The sequence below is a fragment of the Brassica rapa genome, chromosome A02 (genome assembly GCF_000309985.2).
Source record: "Brassica rapa cultivar Chiifu-401-42 chromosome A02, CAAS_Brap_v3.01, whole genome shotgun sequence".
Taxonomy (NCBI): domain Eukaryota; kingdom Viridiplantae; phylum Streptophyta; class Magnoliopsida; order Brassicales; family Brassicaceae; genus Brassica; species Brassica rapa.
This window is the reverse complement of record NC_024796.2, coordinates 10,949,982-10,969,802: the sequence shown is the minus strand read 5'-3', so window position 1 is coordinate 10,969,802 and position 19,821 is coordinate 10,949,982. Positions and strand designations below refer to the sequence as shown.

General features: G+C 29.8%; 2 protein-coding genes and 1 long non-coding RNA gene across 3 annotated transcripts in view; 1 reads left to right on the top strand and 2 right to left on the bottom strand.

Annotated features, from left to right (window-relative positions):
* The window catches only part of LOC103852615 (SNF1-related protein kinase regulatory subunit gamma-1-like), a 423,770-nt gene that overhangs the window by 161,981 nt on the left and 241,968 nt on the right, over positions 1 to 19,821 (top strand). The window lies entirely within an intron of this gene.
* On the bottom strand, positions 10,818 to 13,039 carry LOC103852593 (carbamoyl-phosphate synthase small chain, chloroplastic). Its single transcript, XM_009129495.3, has 8 exons — positions 12,810 to 13,039; positions 12,598 to 12,730; positions 12,434 to 12,522; positions 12,221 to 12,349; positions 11,903 to 12,141; positions 11,472 to 11,819; positions 11,175 to 11,340; positions 10,818 to 11,071 (listed from the first exon to the last, which is right to left on the bottom strand). Exons 1-8 carry the CDS (start codon positions 12,928 to 12,930, stop codon positions 11,022 to 11,024), a joined length of 1,275 nt encoding a protein of 424 aa, XP_009127743.1. The 5' UTR covers positions 12,931 to 13,039; the 3' UTR covers positions 10,818 to 11,021.
* Positions 17,460 to 19,575, bottom strand: LOC103852591. The gene is made up of 2 exons (XR_004455361.1): positions 18,780 to 19,575; positions 17,460 to 18,697 (listed from the first exon to the last, which is right to left on the bottom strand). It is a non-coding gene; the product is annotated as an uncharacterized LOC103852591 (long non-coding RNA).

Here is a 19,821-nt window from a genome sequence, read left to right as displayed (position 1 = left end):
TCAAATTTGTCTAATTATCGCTTAAATATTTTATTAATATGGTCTAAGAAGCTTTTAAGTGATATCATAGTTTAATTTGTTAGTTTTTTTGTTAATTTTTAGAGGTTTTTGTATTTAAGATTTTTTTCCATATTAAGCTTCTGTTTCTTTCACAGAATTGATATATATATATATATATATATATATATATCATAAAAATTACCATCAAATCAGTTTTACTTATTTATTATTTTGTTTTAACAAAAATACACTTTTTAAATAATTTAATTTAAAATAAAATAATATATTAATTTGCTGTATTTTAACAATTTCATTGATTTAATTAATTTGCTTTGGTGGATAACTTAAAAAGTTTTCATATGAATCGGGGAAAGTAAATTTATGTTGTTATAATATATTTATTTTGTGTATATATAATCTATATATAATTCTAGTGTAATAAAAAAAGAACATTATTATTTTGTAACTTCAAAAAGATACATTATTACAATTTAAAATGAATCAAAATTGAAGAAAATGGTAATTAAATATTTGTAAATCTAATTGTTTAGTTGGATTCTCATGAAAAAAAAATCGATTGGTTAAACAAATGTTTCAAAATTTGTTGTGGTATTGTTTTGTCTATAAATTATAAAATTTATTGAATTAATATATTTAATTATTGCATCCTTAAATAATATTTTATTAAGACATTAGAAAAATATGTTTTGAGTTGTTTTGTCAAATTGTACAAAAATCTATGCTTTTTCATATTTGTAACTTCAAAAAGATACATTATGATAATTTGAAATTAATCAAAATTGAATAAAATGGTAATTAAATATTTGTAAATCTAATTATTTTTTTATCTTGTTTAGTTGGATTCTCATGAAAAAAAATCGATAGGTTAAACAAATGTTTCAAAATTTGTTGTGTTATTGTTTTGTCTATAAATTACAAAATTTATTGAATTAATATATTTAATTATTGCACCCTTAAATAATATTTTATTAAGACATTAGAGAAGTATGTTATGAGTTATTTTGTCAAAATTTTACAAAAATCTATGGTTTTTCATATTTGTCACGAAAATTTATATGTTAAACTTACTTTTACAAAATTCTTAACTTTGTCACGAAAACAAAAATCTATGCTTTTTCATACTTGTCAACGTTCTCACACTTTCTAAGAATATATTAGCTTAGTCACTTACTTATTTTTTTTTACAAAATAAAGTATCGGAGTCTTGAAAGTTGAATTCATATTATTGTAAATGTACATAAGAGTTTGTGATTATATACTTAGTGGTTCTTGTATATGTGTCCAAGAAAGTTTCAATGGCTTAGTGGTAACTGTCCTATATATATATCATACTAACCCGGGTTCGATCCTCACCTTCGCATTGTTTTTTTATTTTTTACGAAAAAAAATGAGATGACATGGCAATTTCGGGTTCTCTGATTGGTTGATTTTTCTATCCTATGTGGACACCCTCTCCATGGCTTATATCCCCCTTTTAGTATAGTATAGATTAGGTGTGGCTTTATAAATAATTAAATATCGACATCTATAGGTTTCGCACGATTCGTAAAAGTTGTAGCCTTGTAACATTTTCTTAAGCATTTGATGGGTGATCAATTGTTACAATTGTATTTTATATATGTTGTATTTTGCTGATAATTCGAGATTTATAGTGTACTTAATTAATATCTTAAAGGTTTTCTATAATCTTTGGATTTTATGTAATGATAAGCTATGTCTATCAGACGAATTGCATTAATTAATTCTCCGGGATAGATGGTGATGCATTTTATAATTAAGTAAGGGTGTCTAAATACAAGAATCGCTCCTGAAAAGAGTGATAAAGAAAAAAGTGTAAGGTTTGTTGTGTTGTGTCTCATCTCTATCTTGGCTTGCTCTTCGGTAATGTTGCCCTACTTGTATATATACAATATATGTCCGTTCATACACCTTATTCATTTCAAAACGGAGCAATAATGTATTTATTTATATAGCCGACGATGGTGAAAAAATGAACTTCCTATGTGCATGGTACCAAAACTATATGTACGCATGTCGTAAGTTTACATATTTTCTAAGCTACCATGCATCTTTGTACTCATGATGCTCATGATCATGAGTTACTTGTATTTTATTTACGTGATAGAAATATATATATACTGTTGTATTGTTTGAATCTCTTTTTTGTTGGCTAGTTTTTTTGTCGTCAAATGTTATACCAATCGTTGAATTTTTCTTCTTCTGATTTTCATCATTAATGCTCTATACAATTTTGTACTTTGAAATTTTTGGTTTTTCTCAGAATCTTATTTCCAAATCAAGCTTTTGATACACAAAAAATCTAGCTCCATCTATCTGCATCTACAACAAAATAAAGGAAGGAACGGTTTAATTATCAGAATTGAGAAACATATATACAATTCAAAACCATGATTATAAAATTCAAAAGAGAAACTCTTTAAGAAATATTCATCTGCTTATCGAGTTTCTTACATGTTACTAACTCTGATTTGTGTTTTTTTTTTTCAAAAAGAAAAAAAAACTCTTTAAGAAATATGATACGTATAAGGGTACACAATTGGTACGTCTCATATATAATTTAAGAATAATGATACATGGTATCCGATAAGTACTTTTTATTAAGTGAATATGAATCAGATAACGGATTCACAATGGATATTTATTAATATGTATTCAATGGATATATATATTTATATATTTAGCCGTTTGAAAATTTTATATGTATGTTTGAAAGCCTTTCCTCAAAAAAAAAAAAATTTATATGTTCTTGTAAATCTCTATAATTAAGCGCATATAAGTATATATCTTTTTGAAGGAAAGAAAGGATGGGACATGCGGGTGATTGGCAGATTCTCTTGGTTGTATGTAAATGTGACGGAATCTAATCTCAATATAACTTTAAAGAGAAAAATCCTTTGCTCTGCCTTATTGTCTTCTTTATATAATGAATCCAGTCAGATTTCGTATAAATTATTGGATTAATATAATAAACATTTTTAGTGAAAAGTGAAAACAGTAACTCAATGCATGGTCTTGACTCCCAAAAAAATAAAATAAACGTAGCAATATATACGCATGGTCCATAAATGTCCACAACAAGATAAGAGGTAGAAAGATGGCACCCCAACACGATATGAGGAAGCTATCAGGGGTTCTCTGCAATTTCTTGCAAGTTTATTAAAATATTTATTAATTCAGCATATTATTTCTGAACTTATTCTTGGGTTCACTCTCTATGGTGAACTTGTAGGTTCACCAACCAATAGGATTATGTTATTTCAAATTTGATATCTTTTATAAAATGAACAAAATATTGTCAAGTTATATTATGTTTTTAAAATAAAAAAAAAATTGTAGTAATTACAAAAAATATTTTTGACGTCGTCAGGAAAAAACTAAACCCTAAATTCTAATCCTAAACCCTAAATTCGAAACCCTAAACCCTTGGATAAACTTTAAACTCTTGGATAAATCATAAACACTAAATCAAAAACACTAAACACTAAAACATTCAAGGGTTTAGGATTTTTGTGTTTAGTGTTTTTGATTTAGAGTTTATGATTTATCCAAGGGTTTAGGATTTACCCAAGGGTTTAGGATTTACCCAAAGGTTTAGGGTTTCGGATTTAGGGTTTAGGGATTAGGATTTTGGGTTTAGGGATTAGGATTTAGGGTTTAGTGTTTTGCTGACGACGTTAACAATATTTTAAAAAAAATCTTTTTTTGTAACTATTATTTTTTTTACCTTCTTATTTTAAAAACATAATATAACTTGACAATATTTTGTTTCCTTTTTTAGAAGATATCGTATTTGAAATAATAAAATCCTATTGGTTGGTGAACTTAGAAGTTCACCCTATGGGGTGAATCCAAGAATTACTCTTATTTTTGTATATTTTTTTTTTTGTGCATGAAAATCTTCATTAATTTGAGTGAGATCAGTCTGCCGGATCAGATCTTATCGGACTGAACCCATTTGCCACACTTGTATCCCATGGTTTGTATCCCACGTATGTGGTTCAATTCCGGAGATCTCACATGCCACGAGAAGTGTGTGCTCGATTGTCTCTTCCTCCTTTCTTCTTCCTCAAACGACATTGGAGGAAGACATGTGTGAAGCTTCTACCATTTTTTATTTCAATTTTATATAAAATTAATAACAAATTCCAATATACATATATAAATATATATATATATATATATATATATTATATATATATTTGTTAATTTATGCAATTTTACAACGAAAAGAAAAAAGAAGACACATGTATCAATATTTGTTATTTATATTTGTATTCAGCAACTTTTCTTTTGTCTATGTATTCAGTAACTTAGTACACTTTATTATGCCAAAACACACAACAATTTATTAGTACTTTTATTTTTTTTCTATGACATAGGCATAGTATTATTACAAATATTATTCGAATTTTAATGTAGATAAAAATTCAGCGATCGCATTTATGTTGACAATAACACACTATTATATCTTTTGATTTCTTTTACTTCTGTTTGACACCATTTTTTTACGAGCAATCGTCGTTTCTCCTGTTATTATAATAAAACATAACCTTAGTTTTCATATTTAAAATAAAAAAAAATCATTTTTTGTAAAACATATGTTTAGAGAGATTTATGCATATTTATTTATAAATAAAACTGAAAGTATATATATCCTTTTTATCATTCATTATTCTAGGAAAATCATTAAAGTCAATAATATAGAACTAAGCATATAATCTTTGTAGGTATATAAAATAAATGGCATAAAATAGAAATTTATTTTTGAATGATTATATAATATATTAATAAAGCTGTAAATTTAAATACAAACCGAATATAAGAATTGTGAGCATAACGAAACTAATAAACCAAGGTTTGAAAGCAAATTTCATCTTTGATAATGAAATAATGGTGTTTTAAAAGTTAGAAAGACATAGAAATACATTTATAGATGAATCAAAAATTGAAACATGTCTAATTTAACCTATGCATCTTTTCAAATTTCGATATAAACGGATCTAGTTTGTCAAAAAGAATCACAATCTCTGTTTTATTTTAGTTAATAAAAATTAACTCATTTATATTTAATTTTATTTTAAGTATTTTTGATATGCATAAAAAAACCAAATTCAATTAAGTCACAGATTCAGATTTTATATAATATATTTAGAAAATAAACATAAATATCAATGAGAAATGACAATTTGATCTAATAGTGTTAAAAAGACAATTTCATCTAATAAAGTAGAAATATAATTTTCTCAAAAAGTAGAAATAGAATTTTGAAATGAAATATTAAAAGAGTTAGTGATTTCTTTATATATATTTTAAAAATACTTCGTATATCTGAGTGACATATAAGCAAATTTAATAGATATTAGGTTAAGACATGCTCCTTTGGGCATGGTGGGATTATATTCAAGTTCACGTGCGTTTGGAAAACTTTGGTGATTTATGAGTTATTTGATGTGCAAAACTGCACAGACGTGTCAGAAGTTTAGCTATGGATGGAGACCTTTTCACGTTGGGATTGAGATCATATTTAAACACAAGGTGCATATATGAGTTATATTTCCAATACCACTGGTTTGAGGTTTATCTAACAGTTAGATATAAAGTTATGATCTTTTCAGTGAAGAGTGGTATGTCTCACTTGCGAAAGGAAGATGTGGAAGATATGGAGTGTCAATCGACACTGACCCCTTGGTGTCGGTCAGAGTCGGTCCTACAAATTTAAAGGCTACAAGCCAAAACAAAAAATGTGGCCGAAATGTAGGAGGGGCGCCTCGAACCTGGCCTTGGGATGTGTGTCGACAGCCGTATTAACCACTAGACTAACACATATTTTAACAAATATGTGGCTGATATTTTACTTATTTATCGACAGCTGGAAATCCATGCTTCATTTGCTTTGGGTCAGGGTCGACTCTGGTGTCGGTCGACACCGCTGCAAGTAGGTGGTCGAGTATATTTCAAGACCTACTTAGGCCCATAAGTCATCACAAGTTACCAGAATGCTCTTTGACTGACTTGAAATCCTATTTATTGATATCACTCAAATTACCCTAAGGAATGATTTGTACTCTCTCAAATAAGAGGTCAAGTTGTAGTACTGAGGGATCGAATTCACAAGGATCTAAGGCACACAAAAAATCTAGTAGTTATGTGGTTAAGCTAGATCGAATTGTTTAAATGTAAATATCAGGGGTGAGTAAAGTAATTGCTTGGTTGATTGATTGGAGGTTTTAAACAGATATGAAAGACGTTAGACTTAGGGTTTCTATTCAAACAATCATGATTATAGAGATATAGAGACTTAGTGTATGTTGGATATTCTAGAACTCAAACTTAAAGAATAGTCGATCAACTTCCGTAATTTTAGACAATCTATTGCCAGATCTAAGATCTCAGTTGTCACTTTGTTGGTCTTGAAAAAGTGTCGATTGATTTTAATTGAGGATTATCGATCGTCACATCTTTCAGCCCATCGATCGATGCAACTACTGAGTTGTCGATCGACGTACCTTCTAGGACGCTTTACGCACGGCTTTGACTATCTTCACTAGGTTAAACTAAATCAGTTGCCGCTTGTTTCTAGCAATCCTAGCACAATGTAAACTAGTTCAGACTAAGAACCATGTTTCCGCTTGCGCTCTAATATCTATCGGCAAGGTCCTAGTTAGCTACTCTAGAACACATGCATTATAGAACAGTTTAATTGATGTATATCCTAACATTTAACAATTATATATTTTGGACCTACCGGCCCCAAGTGGAGCTTCGCATATTATTTCTGTATTATGTGAGAAAATATCAAAATATAAACTATATGGGGTAGTTTAGGTGTGCAGGTGGACTTCGAGGAGATTCGGATTCGAAATAACTTCACGACACTAAACATATATGACTATGCGGATATGAAGCCATGTTTTATGTCTCATTTGAATATCTAGAGAGAAAATTTGTTCTAAAGCAACAAATCCACTTAAAATTAGTTTGACCATTTCTATAAATCTGTGATACCTCAAAATTAATAAAAACAAAAGAAAATCAAAATATATTACCCACCAGAAATATAGTATCAGTAACTTAAACACACACCACACACAATGTTTTATTTAAAAGAAATGGTCATGTTTGGTTACAAAATGGCGGAATGACGTTTTAAATGCAATTTCACATTTTTTTACCAATCAACAAAAATAGTGGAAAAATGTAAAAATGCAAGTTTGTGTGTTGCTGACAATTACTTACAAAATCAACACTTTCACAATATTAAATTATATAATAATATCATTTTTTAATTTTAAATAAATGGCAATACATTTTTAATGGTAAATAGTTAAGTTTTAAATAAAATTATATTATAATTTATTTTATAATATCATAAGATGTCAATCTATTATTAAACATGTATGGAAAAATAAACTAAATATTTATAATAATAAGTAAAGTATTTTTAATAAATTTTAGTTATTTTCACATTTTTAATAATTAGTTTAATTATTGGTGTTTGTTTTTCTTATGATAAAAGAAAAATTCACTAGGATATTTTTAGTTTGTTTTCACAAAAAGAGTCCTTAAGGAGGAAATTGACAAAATATATTTTAATAAAAGGTAAATACATATGCACTTATGCCTATAGAGTTAACTAATCTAGACTTAGAGTTAATGAGTAGGGTTTAGGAGGTGAGGTTTAAAAAAATTTAAAATTAAAATGTTTAAAATAGTTTCAAAAAGCATTTTTGAATTTCAAAAAGAAAATTGAAAAGAAATTTATTAGAAGTTCAAATTTGAAAACATATAATTCAAAACTATATATTTTTATTATTATTTATTGTTAATTATTTATTTATATTTGTATATCTATAAAGCAAATGATAGAAGTGCTTTTATCTCTTTAATGAAATATTTTTGGTCATTTTCTTCTTTGATAGTTTTTCTTATGACAAAAACTTCAAAAAATTGGCTATTAGAGATAATTTCTCTAAAATAAATACCATATAAAATATTTTAACTAATATAATATGTATTCTGCCAACCGCCGTTCCATAATTTTAAATTTTCTGCAGCTTAATTAATCTTTTATGCAGCTTAACTATTTTTTTTCTACGATTCCGCGATTAAACGATGTTCACTAATTGGAGCCAATATTTCGAAAGGAAAAATAATGTCTAGTTTTAGTGCTTTCTTGTTATGTTTTATTTGATATTTCTCCAAAATGAAAACATTGATTATTTTTTTGATAATCAGATTTTTGTCAAGACAAGAACTTTATTCTATAAACTAAAAGCGTTTGCAAACTTCAATGGAGCCTAAATCAGATTTCGCCAGACAATTAATATTTATTGATTGAGCTTTAATTAGTATTTGTATCACATACCGTAAAATCTCATCATTAAAAGCTTGAAATTTAGCACAGTTAGTTTTGTGAGTGTATAAACTTAATAAAATGTACTACTAATTTGCTGAAGGAATTTATTTTAAATTATAACATCATCGTTTATCAATGCGGTAAATTACATTCAATCATTGAATCATTAAAGATGTCTTAAATTATTTTGAAAGATACAAGTCTTGTGAACAAAAGTTAAGATTCTTTTTTCGTACACGTATATACATGCTTTTGGTGTTATGTTATGTGTATAAGTGTATTGCCACAATACACTAATACGACACTAATAGTATTAGCCACTCAAAACTACAAGTACTGATAGTGGCCTTTATCAGAAACTTACAACTCTCGTATATCGTGTTTTTAGTTGTTCAACTTATTTTTCTCCTTTTCTAAACCATAATTATATAATTATCTAGAGAAATATAAATAAATACCTTCTCTTATCCGCATAAATCTTTTATCCAAGCATGTCGTGTTGTACCAACAAGATATATATATATATATATATATATATATATATATATATATATATATATATATATATATATATATATATATATATATTCCAGTAAAACTTCTTAGCTAGCTTTAAGAGGATTTTTTTTTTGAAATGTTCCAAAATTTCATTTCTTTAATAAAACAAATAAGAAAAAGCTGTCGGTAAAAGCTGAATCTGATCGAGCTTTAGTTTTTTGGGCTTTAGTCTTTAGAATCAAAATCTAATGATTATTTTCTTAATCCCTCTTTTCTTTCTGAATATACATTTTAATTCTTCATTCCGTATAGTACATTTACCCTTTTTGATATATACACACAGATAATATAATCAATTTATGCAGTAACTTGTTTAATCAATCTATGCAGTAATTTAAATGTTAATATCTTATGCTCTACAAGTTATGTTAATTCATATACTCCAAAAATAGATATAAAATGAAAAAGAATTAATAAATAAACCATTGTTGTTATCATAACTGGTTGAAGAAATTAAAATCTTATCGACCCTATATAAGGAATGTTTTCATTTGCAATAACAGTGATAGTTTTGTTATTATACAAATCATAATTTGTGAAAAAAAATGAATAGATATAAGTATGGAGAAAACTATGAGAGGAAAAATGGGGGACCCAATGAGGTAGCTTGATGTCGTGGAGAAGCATCTTCTCCTACTCCTACTACGAGTTTCTGTTTAAGTGGACATCTTTCATTTGTTCACTTCTTAAAGAAGGAATATTAATAATCATTCAATCCAACTTCATACGCACACATGCATGCATAAATGCATATGAATGAGAGAGAGGTGATCATATATTAATATGTGTGGCCCGAATGTTTGAAAAACAAGCAAAGAAGATTAGCAAAGCCAATAGAGGATCATGATCATAACACTTTCTCTTTAACTACCTATTAATATACTTTTCTCTGATGCTACCTAGTTAAGCGAATGGAATCAAGCTTTTATACATCATATCACATGATGCAGTTACGTGCTGTATAATATCAAGAGCTACATGCCTTTCAAGAATGACAGCGACAAGGTCGATAACATAGCATCTAGTTTTTAAGTTGAAGTTGAACATTTATTTTCATATGTATAAAGAAGTAAAGAAGAGAAAAATGAAAATATATATGACTTAGATGCTAGTCTTACATTAAGTTTTATACAGTAGACTTCATTGATGAAAGATAACATAGTTTTCATCCTTTGTAATCAGATAAAATGTGATAAACTATAAATGATGAAAGCTATTAAAGAAGAGAACAAAAGGAGATTCTTGAATAATGTTGAAATTGGATCGAAAGCAGTCTGAAAGAGAGATGCCTCATCGATTATTATTCTGTTTTAGCTTTAACGGGCCCAATTTCACTCGAACATGCTTGTAATGCACAGATCAAAATGCACACAAAAGTACATTTACTAAAATATTTTAGAACCGTAATTCCTTTGTTTGAAGAAAAGTGACATCATTCATGTGTCACTCGATGACAATAAATCCAAGGAAATTTTATATATGCCTGTTATAATAATGACATTATCTACGCAATAAACTTCTTACTAATTTATTGTAGGATTTTCATATATAATAAATTTCTTTTTATTTTTTCAAAATAAAACAAAACAACTTTTTTATTGTTCAAGATGAATTGATAAGTATGGATCATATAATAATTTAATTTACAAAAGAATATCATTTGGAAATTGTTTGATTTTTATAGAAAAATTAGTAGTATCATTTTGTAATTTCAATTTGAGTTTCTTACACCAAATACATAATTATTTTATCACCATTTAATAAGAAAAAATACAAAGACCACAAACCTTATCTAAACTTACAGTTAGCAATGTTGGCTCAGCATAAACCTATGCTAAGAGAGAAACTATCTCGCCTCGACTGAGCAGGTAAGAACACCTCCATTCTTTTTTTTTTAACTGTTACAAAAATCTTAAGTTATTTATTCGGTCTCATGTTGGTTCCTTAACATAGTCACAGCTAGAACAATAGTTTCACTCCATTGTCACAAACAAAACAACTTGTGTTTAATGTAAGTGCGAAGCAAATAGTACAAAAAACAAAAGACTTGTTTTACTTCCCATGATCAGGAGCTCTGTTTCGATCTCTTCATAAGCTCTATGAACTCTTTAAATGCTGCAATCACAAAAAAAAAAAAAAAAACATATTACTAGTTCCCTTTGGTTTTTCAACAAGCGACTTTCACTAGAGTTTGGGATACAAAAGAAAGGTAAGTTACCGTTATCAGAGTCGTGAGGTCCAGGGGAGGCTTCAGGATGGTACTGGAGAGACATGACATTCATCGCCGGGTAAGATAGACCCGCACAGCTTCCATCATTGAGATTCACATGTGTCACTTCCACGCCTCCAGGTAGTGACGCAGGGTCAACCGCATAGTTATGGTTCTGCCAAATATTACATTATAGTTTTGAATGTTAAGACTTAAAACTATAAATCCTCAGTTGTAAGCATGCTTGTAATCTAAACTAATCCAATGTGCAATCAAGCAAAAAAGTTGGAACACTTTGGAGCATACCTGAGCACTGATCTCCACCTGGCCAGTTCGGTTGTTACGAACCGGGTGGTTTCCACCATGATGACCAAACTTCATCTTGAAGGTCGTACCACCCAAAGCTTGGCCAAGCAACTGATGCCCCATACAGATTCCATACACAGGAGCTTTACCAAGAAGCTCTTTAACCGTTTCAACAGCGTACGGCACAGCAGAAGGGTCTCCAGGACCGTTGCTGAACAGAATCCCGTCTGGATTCATTTTAACCGCCTCAGAAGCTGGAAATGTCGATGGGACAACAGTGATTTGACATCCGTAGGAGGATAGGCGTCTCAGGATGTTATGCTTGATGCCAAAGTCATAAGCAACAACCTTTCAGAGAAAGTAGAGAGTAAGAAGTTGGTTGATAGTATCATTAAGACAAGAACTAGAGAGAAGTAAAGTAATATACTCACTCTGTAGGTTTCCCCGTCGCGTGAATTCGAGTTGAAATCCCATTCAGGGTCTGTTTTGTCGACCCACTCGTAGGGAAATTTGCATGAAACATCACTTATCAGATCAATACCTACAATATCCCACGAACGAGACATTTGCAGAAGCTCCTCGTCTGTTTTGGTTTGTTCTGTGCTCAGCACACCGTTAAGACTACCTTCTTCTCTTAACCGACGTGTTATCGCTCGAGTGTCAAGATCATCTAAACAAACATCCCCAAGATGTTTTCAAAACCAATGCAGAATCTACATAGCATTGTGAACAAAGCAAAAGGAACTTACAAACTCCCATGAGGTTCCTTTGGGTTAGATAGTCAGCAAGTGTCTTAGTACATCTCCAGTTTGAGGTACTGATGCTTAGACTTCTTATGACCAAACCAGCAAGAAAGCATTGCTCAGACTCTTCATCATCTATAACACAAATGTATCAACAACAACAAGATAAGTAAGTACAAGACAAAACTTGCACAACTCTCACAACGTTACTGAACATACCTAGATTCACACCGGTGTTACCAATCTGTGGGTTTGTCATTAGCACAAACTGCCCGGCATAACTAGGATCAGTCAGAATCTCTTGATACCTTTTTCAAAGACAAACAACAACACAATCAATCTTCAGTAAGTTCGGATTCGAAACAAAACAAAACAAGTCTCACCCTGTCAAGGAGGTGTTAAAGACCAATTCAGCAACACGGGTTCCAGGAGCACCAAATGACTTAGCCGGCCAGATAGAGCCGTCTTCTAACACAAGCCTAGCGTTATACGAATCCCAAGGCTTCTCCACAAGGCCTACGAGGAAAGAGGGGTTTGCTTCATTTTCAAAAAAGTCGAAAGCTTTATCCTTTTTAGACGAGAAAAAAAGGCATACCAGAGGCGGTGGAGTTAGTGAGAGGAGAAGCGGAGCATCGGATCAGTGAAACCCTGAAGCCACCGCGACGGCGAGATACACCAGTCGGTAGAACAAAGCCCAGAGTCGTCGTAGCCGCCATGGTTGTGGTCTCTCACTCTCGACAACTCTCAAGTCTGGGTAACTGACAGACAGACGCACAGAGCTCTGAGGGTTTTGGTCCTTTTTTTGGGTAATGTTCTTAAACCCGGTTTAATTTCGCACGAAACCGGTTATCTGGACGAATTCTAAACCGGCATGTTACCGGTTTGAACCAAATTTGATTCACTTTACCCGATATCCGAAGTGGCACCCGAACCCGATCCGAAAAACCCGAACCGAAGTAGCAAAATATCCGAACGGGTATTGAATAAGGAGAGATTGGATACCCGAACCCGAACGGATAATACCCAAACCCGAATGGATATCCGAAGATAACCGAACATATGTATAATTAACTTTATATTTCTAGTTTAGATCTTTCATTTTATATAAAATATATATATTGATACTACACATATTTTAAGTTCATATGATATACATACAATTACGGAAAAAATGATTTGATATTCACTTAAAATGCATGTCAAGTTTTTTATTTCAAAAATTAACAAAAAGTTACATCCAATATTTAAAAAAAAAAAACTAAATTAATGTCTTTTTAGTTTTAAAATGTTATGTCCAAATCTATTAACCATTCAATCTATTAAAAATTAAAAATTAGTTAACTGAAAGTTATATTTTTAAATACAAGAAACTTGAGAAATGAAAATTTTTATTTTTTTTTCAAAATCTAAATATCCGAACCCGATCCGAAATAACCGAATCCGAACTAAAAATACCCGAACCCGACCCGAAGTACAGAAATACCCGAACGGGTTCTACACCCCTATACCGAAATACCCGAAAATCCGAAATATCCGACCCGAATCCGAACGGGTACCCGAACGCCCACCCCTGGATATTAGTGCCAGTGATTATTAGTACGCAGTTTTCTTTTCCAGTTTTTTTTTAAACAACGTACGGTATTCCATGCTCTCAGATTAATTGAAGGTACATTTCACTCCTCAAACATGTAAACAGATCCAAAATATGATTTTATATCTGTGTAGCCACACATATTTTAGTGTAGTAGAATTGATTTAAACCCTAATCGCAGCTCTTAAAGTTTGTGTATGGCTAGACCATATATATGTAGTTATCTTCTTTAGCTTATCATAATTAATTTTTACAAGGTTTTTAATGTTTAAGACTAGGTGGTGATCCGCACCCGCGGAATGAATAAACTAAAATAAATTATAATTTTCAATAAATATATATTAAAAAGTAAAGATACATATTAACTTAAATTATAATAACTGCACATTATGAAACTTACTCTAATATTTTTATCTCTCTGGAAAAAAATCAAAGCATCAGATACGGAAAACAACTTATGAAAGCTTTAAACAATTTCCATACTAAGGACAACTTACTTTTGCATCAACGAAAACCATTTATATAGTCTCTCTATTGGAAACCGAGTATTGCTTCTAAAGTCTTATGACTCTCACTTTAAATTTTTCACGTAGATTTCTTTGGCTTCAAAGCAGGAATCAAATTCATGCCACTCATTTTTTATGCTATTTTTGAAATGTTTAGGTTGTGATACCATTTTAGGAATAGCTTAGTAAGATACATATAGTCAAACGAATGATAAGATTTAGGCGAGGTAGGATTTACATGAAATGAATATTCTAACGCCACAAATTATTCCTAAGAATTTCTAATTGATCGTCTAATTATTTAAATATTTGGAAAGTATACATCTTTGGCTATTTGACCATAAACATTTCAAATCTTTGGTTACTCTCATATATCCCTTTAAATCATGCTCATAAAAACATAGATCATTGCAAAACAATCTGCGATAATCACATTTATGAAAATTTCTTAATATCAAAAAAAATTGCGAATATATTTATCTAAATTATGGAGAGAAATAATTCGACATCCCATAATCAAAATAACACTCAACTACAGAAAATATTAGTGTATTGCAATAGAAAAATATAGCTTAATCAAGACATGAATGGCGTTATTTCCGATAAATTCGCAAATTCAAAATTTTCATCTGTATTTATTTGTATATTAACATTTATGAAGATTTCATAATTATAAAGTTTGTTGCTTCAGTTAAGGGATTGAATTTACTATGTCCTTATTTGTTTTGAATTTTTTGTACCATCAGTCACGGTTTCATTACAATGTATTCTTACACTGTAAAATTGTATAAACGATAATTTAGAAAAGAGCATGTTATATGTTCAAAAACGATATATGTTTGTAGGAAATTTTTTCATATAAAAATTACCAACGTGTAATGTTCTATTGGACCGATAAGACTATATATTATGCATGCTGAGAATAATATATGGTGATATGATTTCTTGCGCATGCTAATCTTTTTTATATCATTCCAGATTTATTGGACCCATACCATATTCCAGTCATTTAATAAATCACGCACATAACACATATATATCGTTGGGAACATTTACAAAAAAAATACAAATATTATGCTAACTTATAATATAGAATCACTTATATACAATAATACAGCACACCCATAATTCCTTTATGGTTAAACCTATATTTCGGATTAGGTAATGACGAAAATCGAAAGTACAATTCTAATATGCCATATATGAAACTAGGGGTGGGCGTTCGGATACCCGTTCGGGTTCGGGTCGGGTATTTCGGATTTTCGGGTATTTCGGTATAGAGGTGTAGAATCCGTTCGGGTATTTCTGTACTTCGGGTCGGGTTCGGGTATTTTTAGTTCGGATTCGGTTATTTCGGATCGGGTTCGGATATTTAGATTTTGAAAAAAAAATTAAAATTTTCATTTCTCAAGTTTCTTGTATTTAAAAGTATAACATTAAGTTAACTAATTTTTTGTTTTTAATAGATTGAATGGTTAAATAGATTTGGACATAACATTTTAAAACTAAAAAGACACTAATTTAGTTATTTTTAAAAAAAATTTGGTTGTAACTTTTTGTTAATTTTTGAAATAAAAAACTTGACATGCATTTTAATTGAGTAGCAAATCATTTTTTCCGTAATTGTATGTATATCATATGAACTTAAAGTATGTGTAGTATCAATATAAATATTTTATATAAAATGAGAGATGTAAACTAGAAATATAAGGTTGATTATACATATGTTCGGTTATCTTCGGATATCCATTCGGGTTCGGGTATTACCCGTTCGGGTTCGGGTATCCAATCTCTCCTTATTCAATACCCGTTCGGGCATTTTGCTACTTCGGTTCGGGTTTCGGTTCGGGTTTTTCGGATCGGGTTCGGGTGCCACTTCGGATATCGGGTAAAGTGCCCACCCCTATATGAAACCGTCGACACACACTGGTTAGTTCAGGTTTATAGTGAAAAAAAGAACGATGCATAAAATAAAACATATACTACTAGGGTTGGCCCGCCCTACGGGCGGGTTAGTAAATATTAGAAAAAATTATTTTATATAGATGTTTGTTAAATTTCATGAAATAGTTGAAAATAATTTTTTTTCTAAATTGAAAATTATGATGTAAAGCAGATAAAGAATGAAAAAACTTCTTTATTTCAAATTTATATTGTAAATTTTAATAAATATTTTAAGTAATAGATCAATTTGAGTTAAAAAAAAATAATAATAATAACGTTTATTTGTTTTTGTTAGAAAGCACAAAATTATCTTACAACTAAATATTCTAAAAAAATATAACGGTTATATTTGTTTTGTGTTTTATTGACCTTATTCTTTTGTGTGAAATTAAATAATAATATACACTGAAAAGTATGTACAATATATTTTATTGTATTGTACTATTTTATTTGACATAGTTAAAACGTTGATCTAAAATTAATATAATTAATATTATATTTGTTTCAAGGAGTTTCAGGTTTAAATATTTTTACACTAATTAGTTTCCTTACAATAATAAAACATGATTTGATAAAATAAGAAAAAGTTAAATTTTAAATACTATGTAAATAATAACAAACATATTTTTCTTAACTGAAAATGACGTTTGTTTGAATTCATATTAATTTGGTGTTTCTAATATTTATGTTTTGAAAATTACATATCTCAATGTTTTATCTATGTATCACCATTGAATAATTTATTCAAAAAGTTCACAGAATGTTCAAAATCTCAGTTAAACCAAAAAGTTATTAAATGTAACCAAACTATCATAATCTGAAAATCAAGATGAACCAAACCATAATTTGGAAATCATATTCGTTTTTTTGTTCAGCAATTTTAACCAAAGCATGTAACTCAATGCTTAAACGGGAATAACCTTTCTCATATTCGTTTTTTTTGTTCAGCAATTTTAACCAAAGCATGTAACTCAATGCTTTAACCTTTTTAGTGTTGGTCGTACTGAATGAAAATATATTATTCCTATCCCATCAAATATACCATTCTCAGTTTTTACATTTAAGTTTTTTTTTAATTGACAAACGATTGTTCTACACTTAAAGTTTCTACATTGTAAGTTATAATGGACTTCTCTGACATTTTAATACACATCAGTTTTTTTTGGGCAACATACACATTAGTTTAAAATCCAGTTATGTTAGAATTTTTTTTTTTTTTTTTTTTTAGAAATTTTACATCCCGTTTTTGTAAAACCTGTTTAACTTATGTCCTTTTTTGTTAACAATCCATATTCTTAAACAAAGTTTTGATAAATAGGATAGAAAGGTTATTCCAAAGAGTAATTCTAGCAAACCATGTATGGTTTACCTGTTTATGCAAGACTTATTTTATTTTATGTTTATTAAATTTTTTTTCTTTCTAATACCTAAATTATTGTATTTTTTTTTAACTTTTCATATTATGATTTAAAAACTATAAAACGGTTGATAAGTTTTTCTAATGAATAGTTTTTAATTGTATGTGTTAGTATTTGATTATATAGTACTGTTATGCATAAAATCAAATATATTATTAGCTAAAGAAAATGGTTAATTATTGGAAATTTCATAATGTTTCCATAGCTAGTGTGAACTGTGAAGCATAACAAAACATAATTAAACATTCATCATCATTCCAGACGAATGAGTTGCTTAAGTTTCACTTTGCTTTTCTACTTATGTTTCTGTCAAGTCCTCACATCCATATACTTGCGCTGAGAATTAATAATTCCATAGTAGGTTCAGATGAAAATCCATGGCTGCAAAACAATGAAATAAAACCGTCAGAACTATAACAAAACAAAAGCTCTGGCTTAAATCCATGAAACCATTATGAGGTGAGATCCCTCATCGTAACTAATTAATAACCACTGTTTTCTGCTGTATGTTATAGACTTATAGTTTCCTTAAAATTAACAAAACTATACTTTTAAAAAACAAAAGCTCTCGCTTAAGATGAATCATGACCATTGTTATGTCCCGTTTAGCAACTGACTCCAAATCGATTATCGGTTCCACCGAATTCAAAGAGAAACTCCAAGGATTAGCAGCAAGAAACATGTACACGATCTTTTGGTGTTTGACGAAACTCTTTTTTCTGCACACATGAGTGAATTTAAAAAAGATAGACATTGAAAAGATAGAGGAAAATGTTGAGATTTAAAATGAACAAACCTCTTCAAGCTTCAGTCAATAATTAACATTCCTAATTGTAACAACAACATTGTAAGACATAAATTACGTAATTAAACAATTAGCTTTGTATTAACAGCCCAAAACGGTGGCACACCACAAAGCAAGATGAATAGAATAATCTATGCACTTCAAATATCTGTCTCTTTTATGTAACTTCGTCTTGATACTTGAGGAGCAACATAGCACTTCTTATTGTACCGCTGGATGCTTAGAGTCGGTTCAAAAGAAACTCTTAGAATGATAACGAATGAAAATATTGAAATGGTGAATTTTACACACAAAAACTCACATATTTATAGCTGTAGAATCACACAATGAGAAGCTGTATTGAATGAGAGATCGTGTGAGGAGAGGGGAGATGGTGTTAATGAGAGAGTTAATGACGATGCTTGAATGTAGACAAATTCCGTAACCGTGCCGGAAGTCAATGGACAGTGAGAAGAAATCCAAGCGATAAGACATAAACGTGGCTTCCTATTGAGGTTGAGCGGAAGTGGCCGTTGTGCGTAACATAGTGAGATCAGATCTTCACAGGCGGTGGTATCTAGAGGAACTATTCTTTGGAGGGATTCCTTACAGAACTCGTTCACCCATTAATGGAGAAGAAGGCAATTGTTGTGGGTTTATGTTTAGTAAATTGGAAGCCCAAATTAACAATCTTATGAAGCCTTAATCAAATAGTGAAACGCACCAGCCCACAAATTGCTAGGCCTGAAACGCAGAGTTTTAATAGAGGGGGACACGTGTCATGCTCATATGCTTCGAATTTGTGACCTGGAATCCTAGGTGGCGCTCCCAGGAGTGAAAGAACTCTACTTTATATATAAAGATAATCCCTTTCTAATATTATTTGGCAATGGCATAATATGTAATAAGTTTAGGAAAGAGAAAGCTATTTAACAAAAGATGTGAGGTGGATTCTAGTGATGGCATCTACGCAATGACAAATTTGTTAATCACACATGAGGGTAAAATTTAATGTTAATAATGCATCTCAAATAATAATAAAAAGGATATTAAAAATTGAAATTTAATCTATGCGTGTTTTTAATGTGTGTAGACAAAATTGTTCATGAAAATTATTATATGTGCTATTAAGAAATAAAAAAGTACTCAAATAGGAAACACATTATATGTATATTTACTTTGACTAGGAAATAATGTAATAATATATATATATATATATATATATATATATATATATATATATATATATATATATGTATATTTACTTTGACTAAAATATCATAAAGATTGGAATGCCATCAATGATTTTTATTTTATATTTCTAACAAAATTATTCAAGAGATAATTTATTTAATTTGGTAATA

Coding starts and splice junctions, on each gene's coding strand:
- LOC103852593 (XM_009129495.3), bottom strand. CDS start 12,930: ATGGCGGCTACGACGACTCTGGGCTTTGTTCTACCGACTGGTGTATCT. Junction 12,731..12,809: donor CACTAACTCCACCGCCTCTG/GTATGCCTTTTT, acceptor CTTTCCTCGTAG/GCCTTGTGGAGAAGCCTTGG. Junction 12,142..12,220: donor AAGGAACCTCATGGGAGTTT/GTAAGTTCCTTT, acceptor ATGTTTGTTTAG/ATGATCTTGACACTCGAGCG.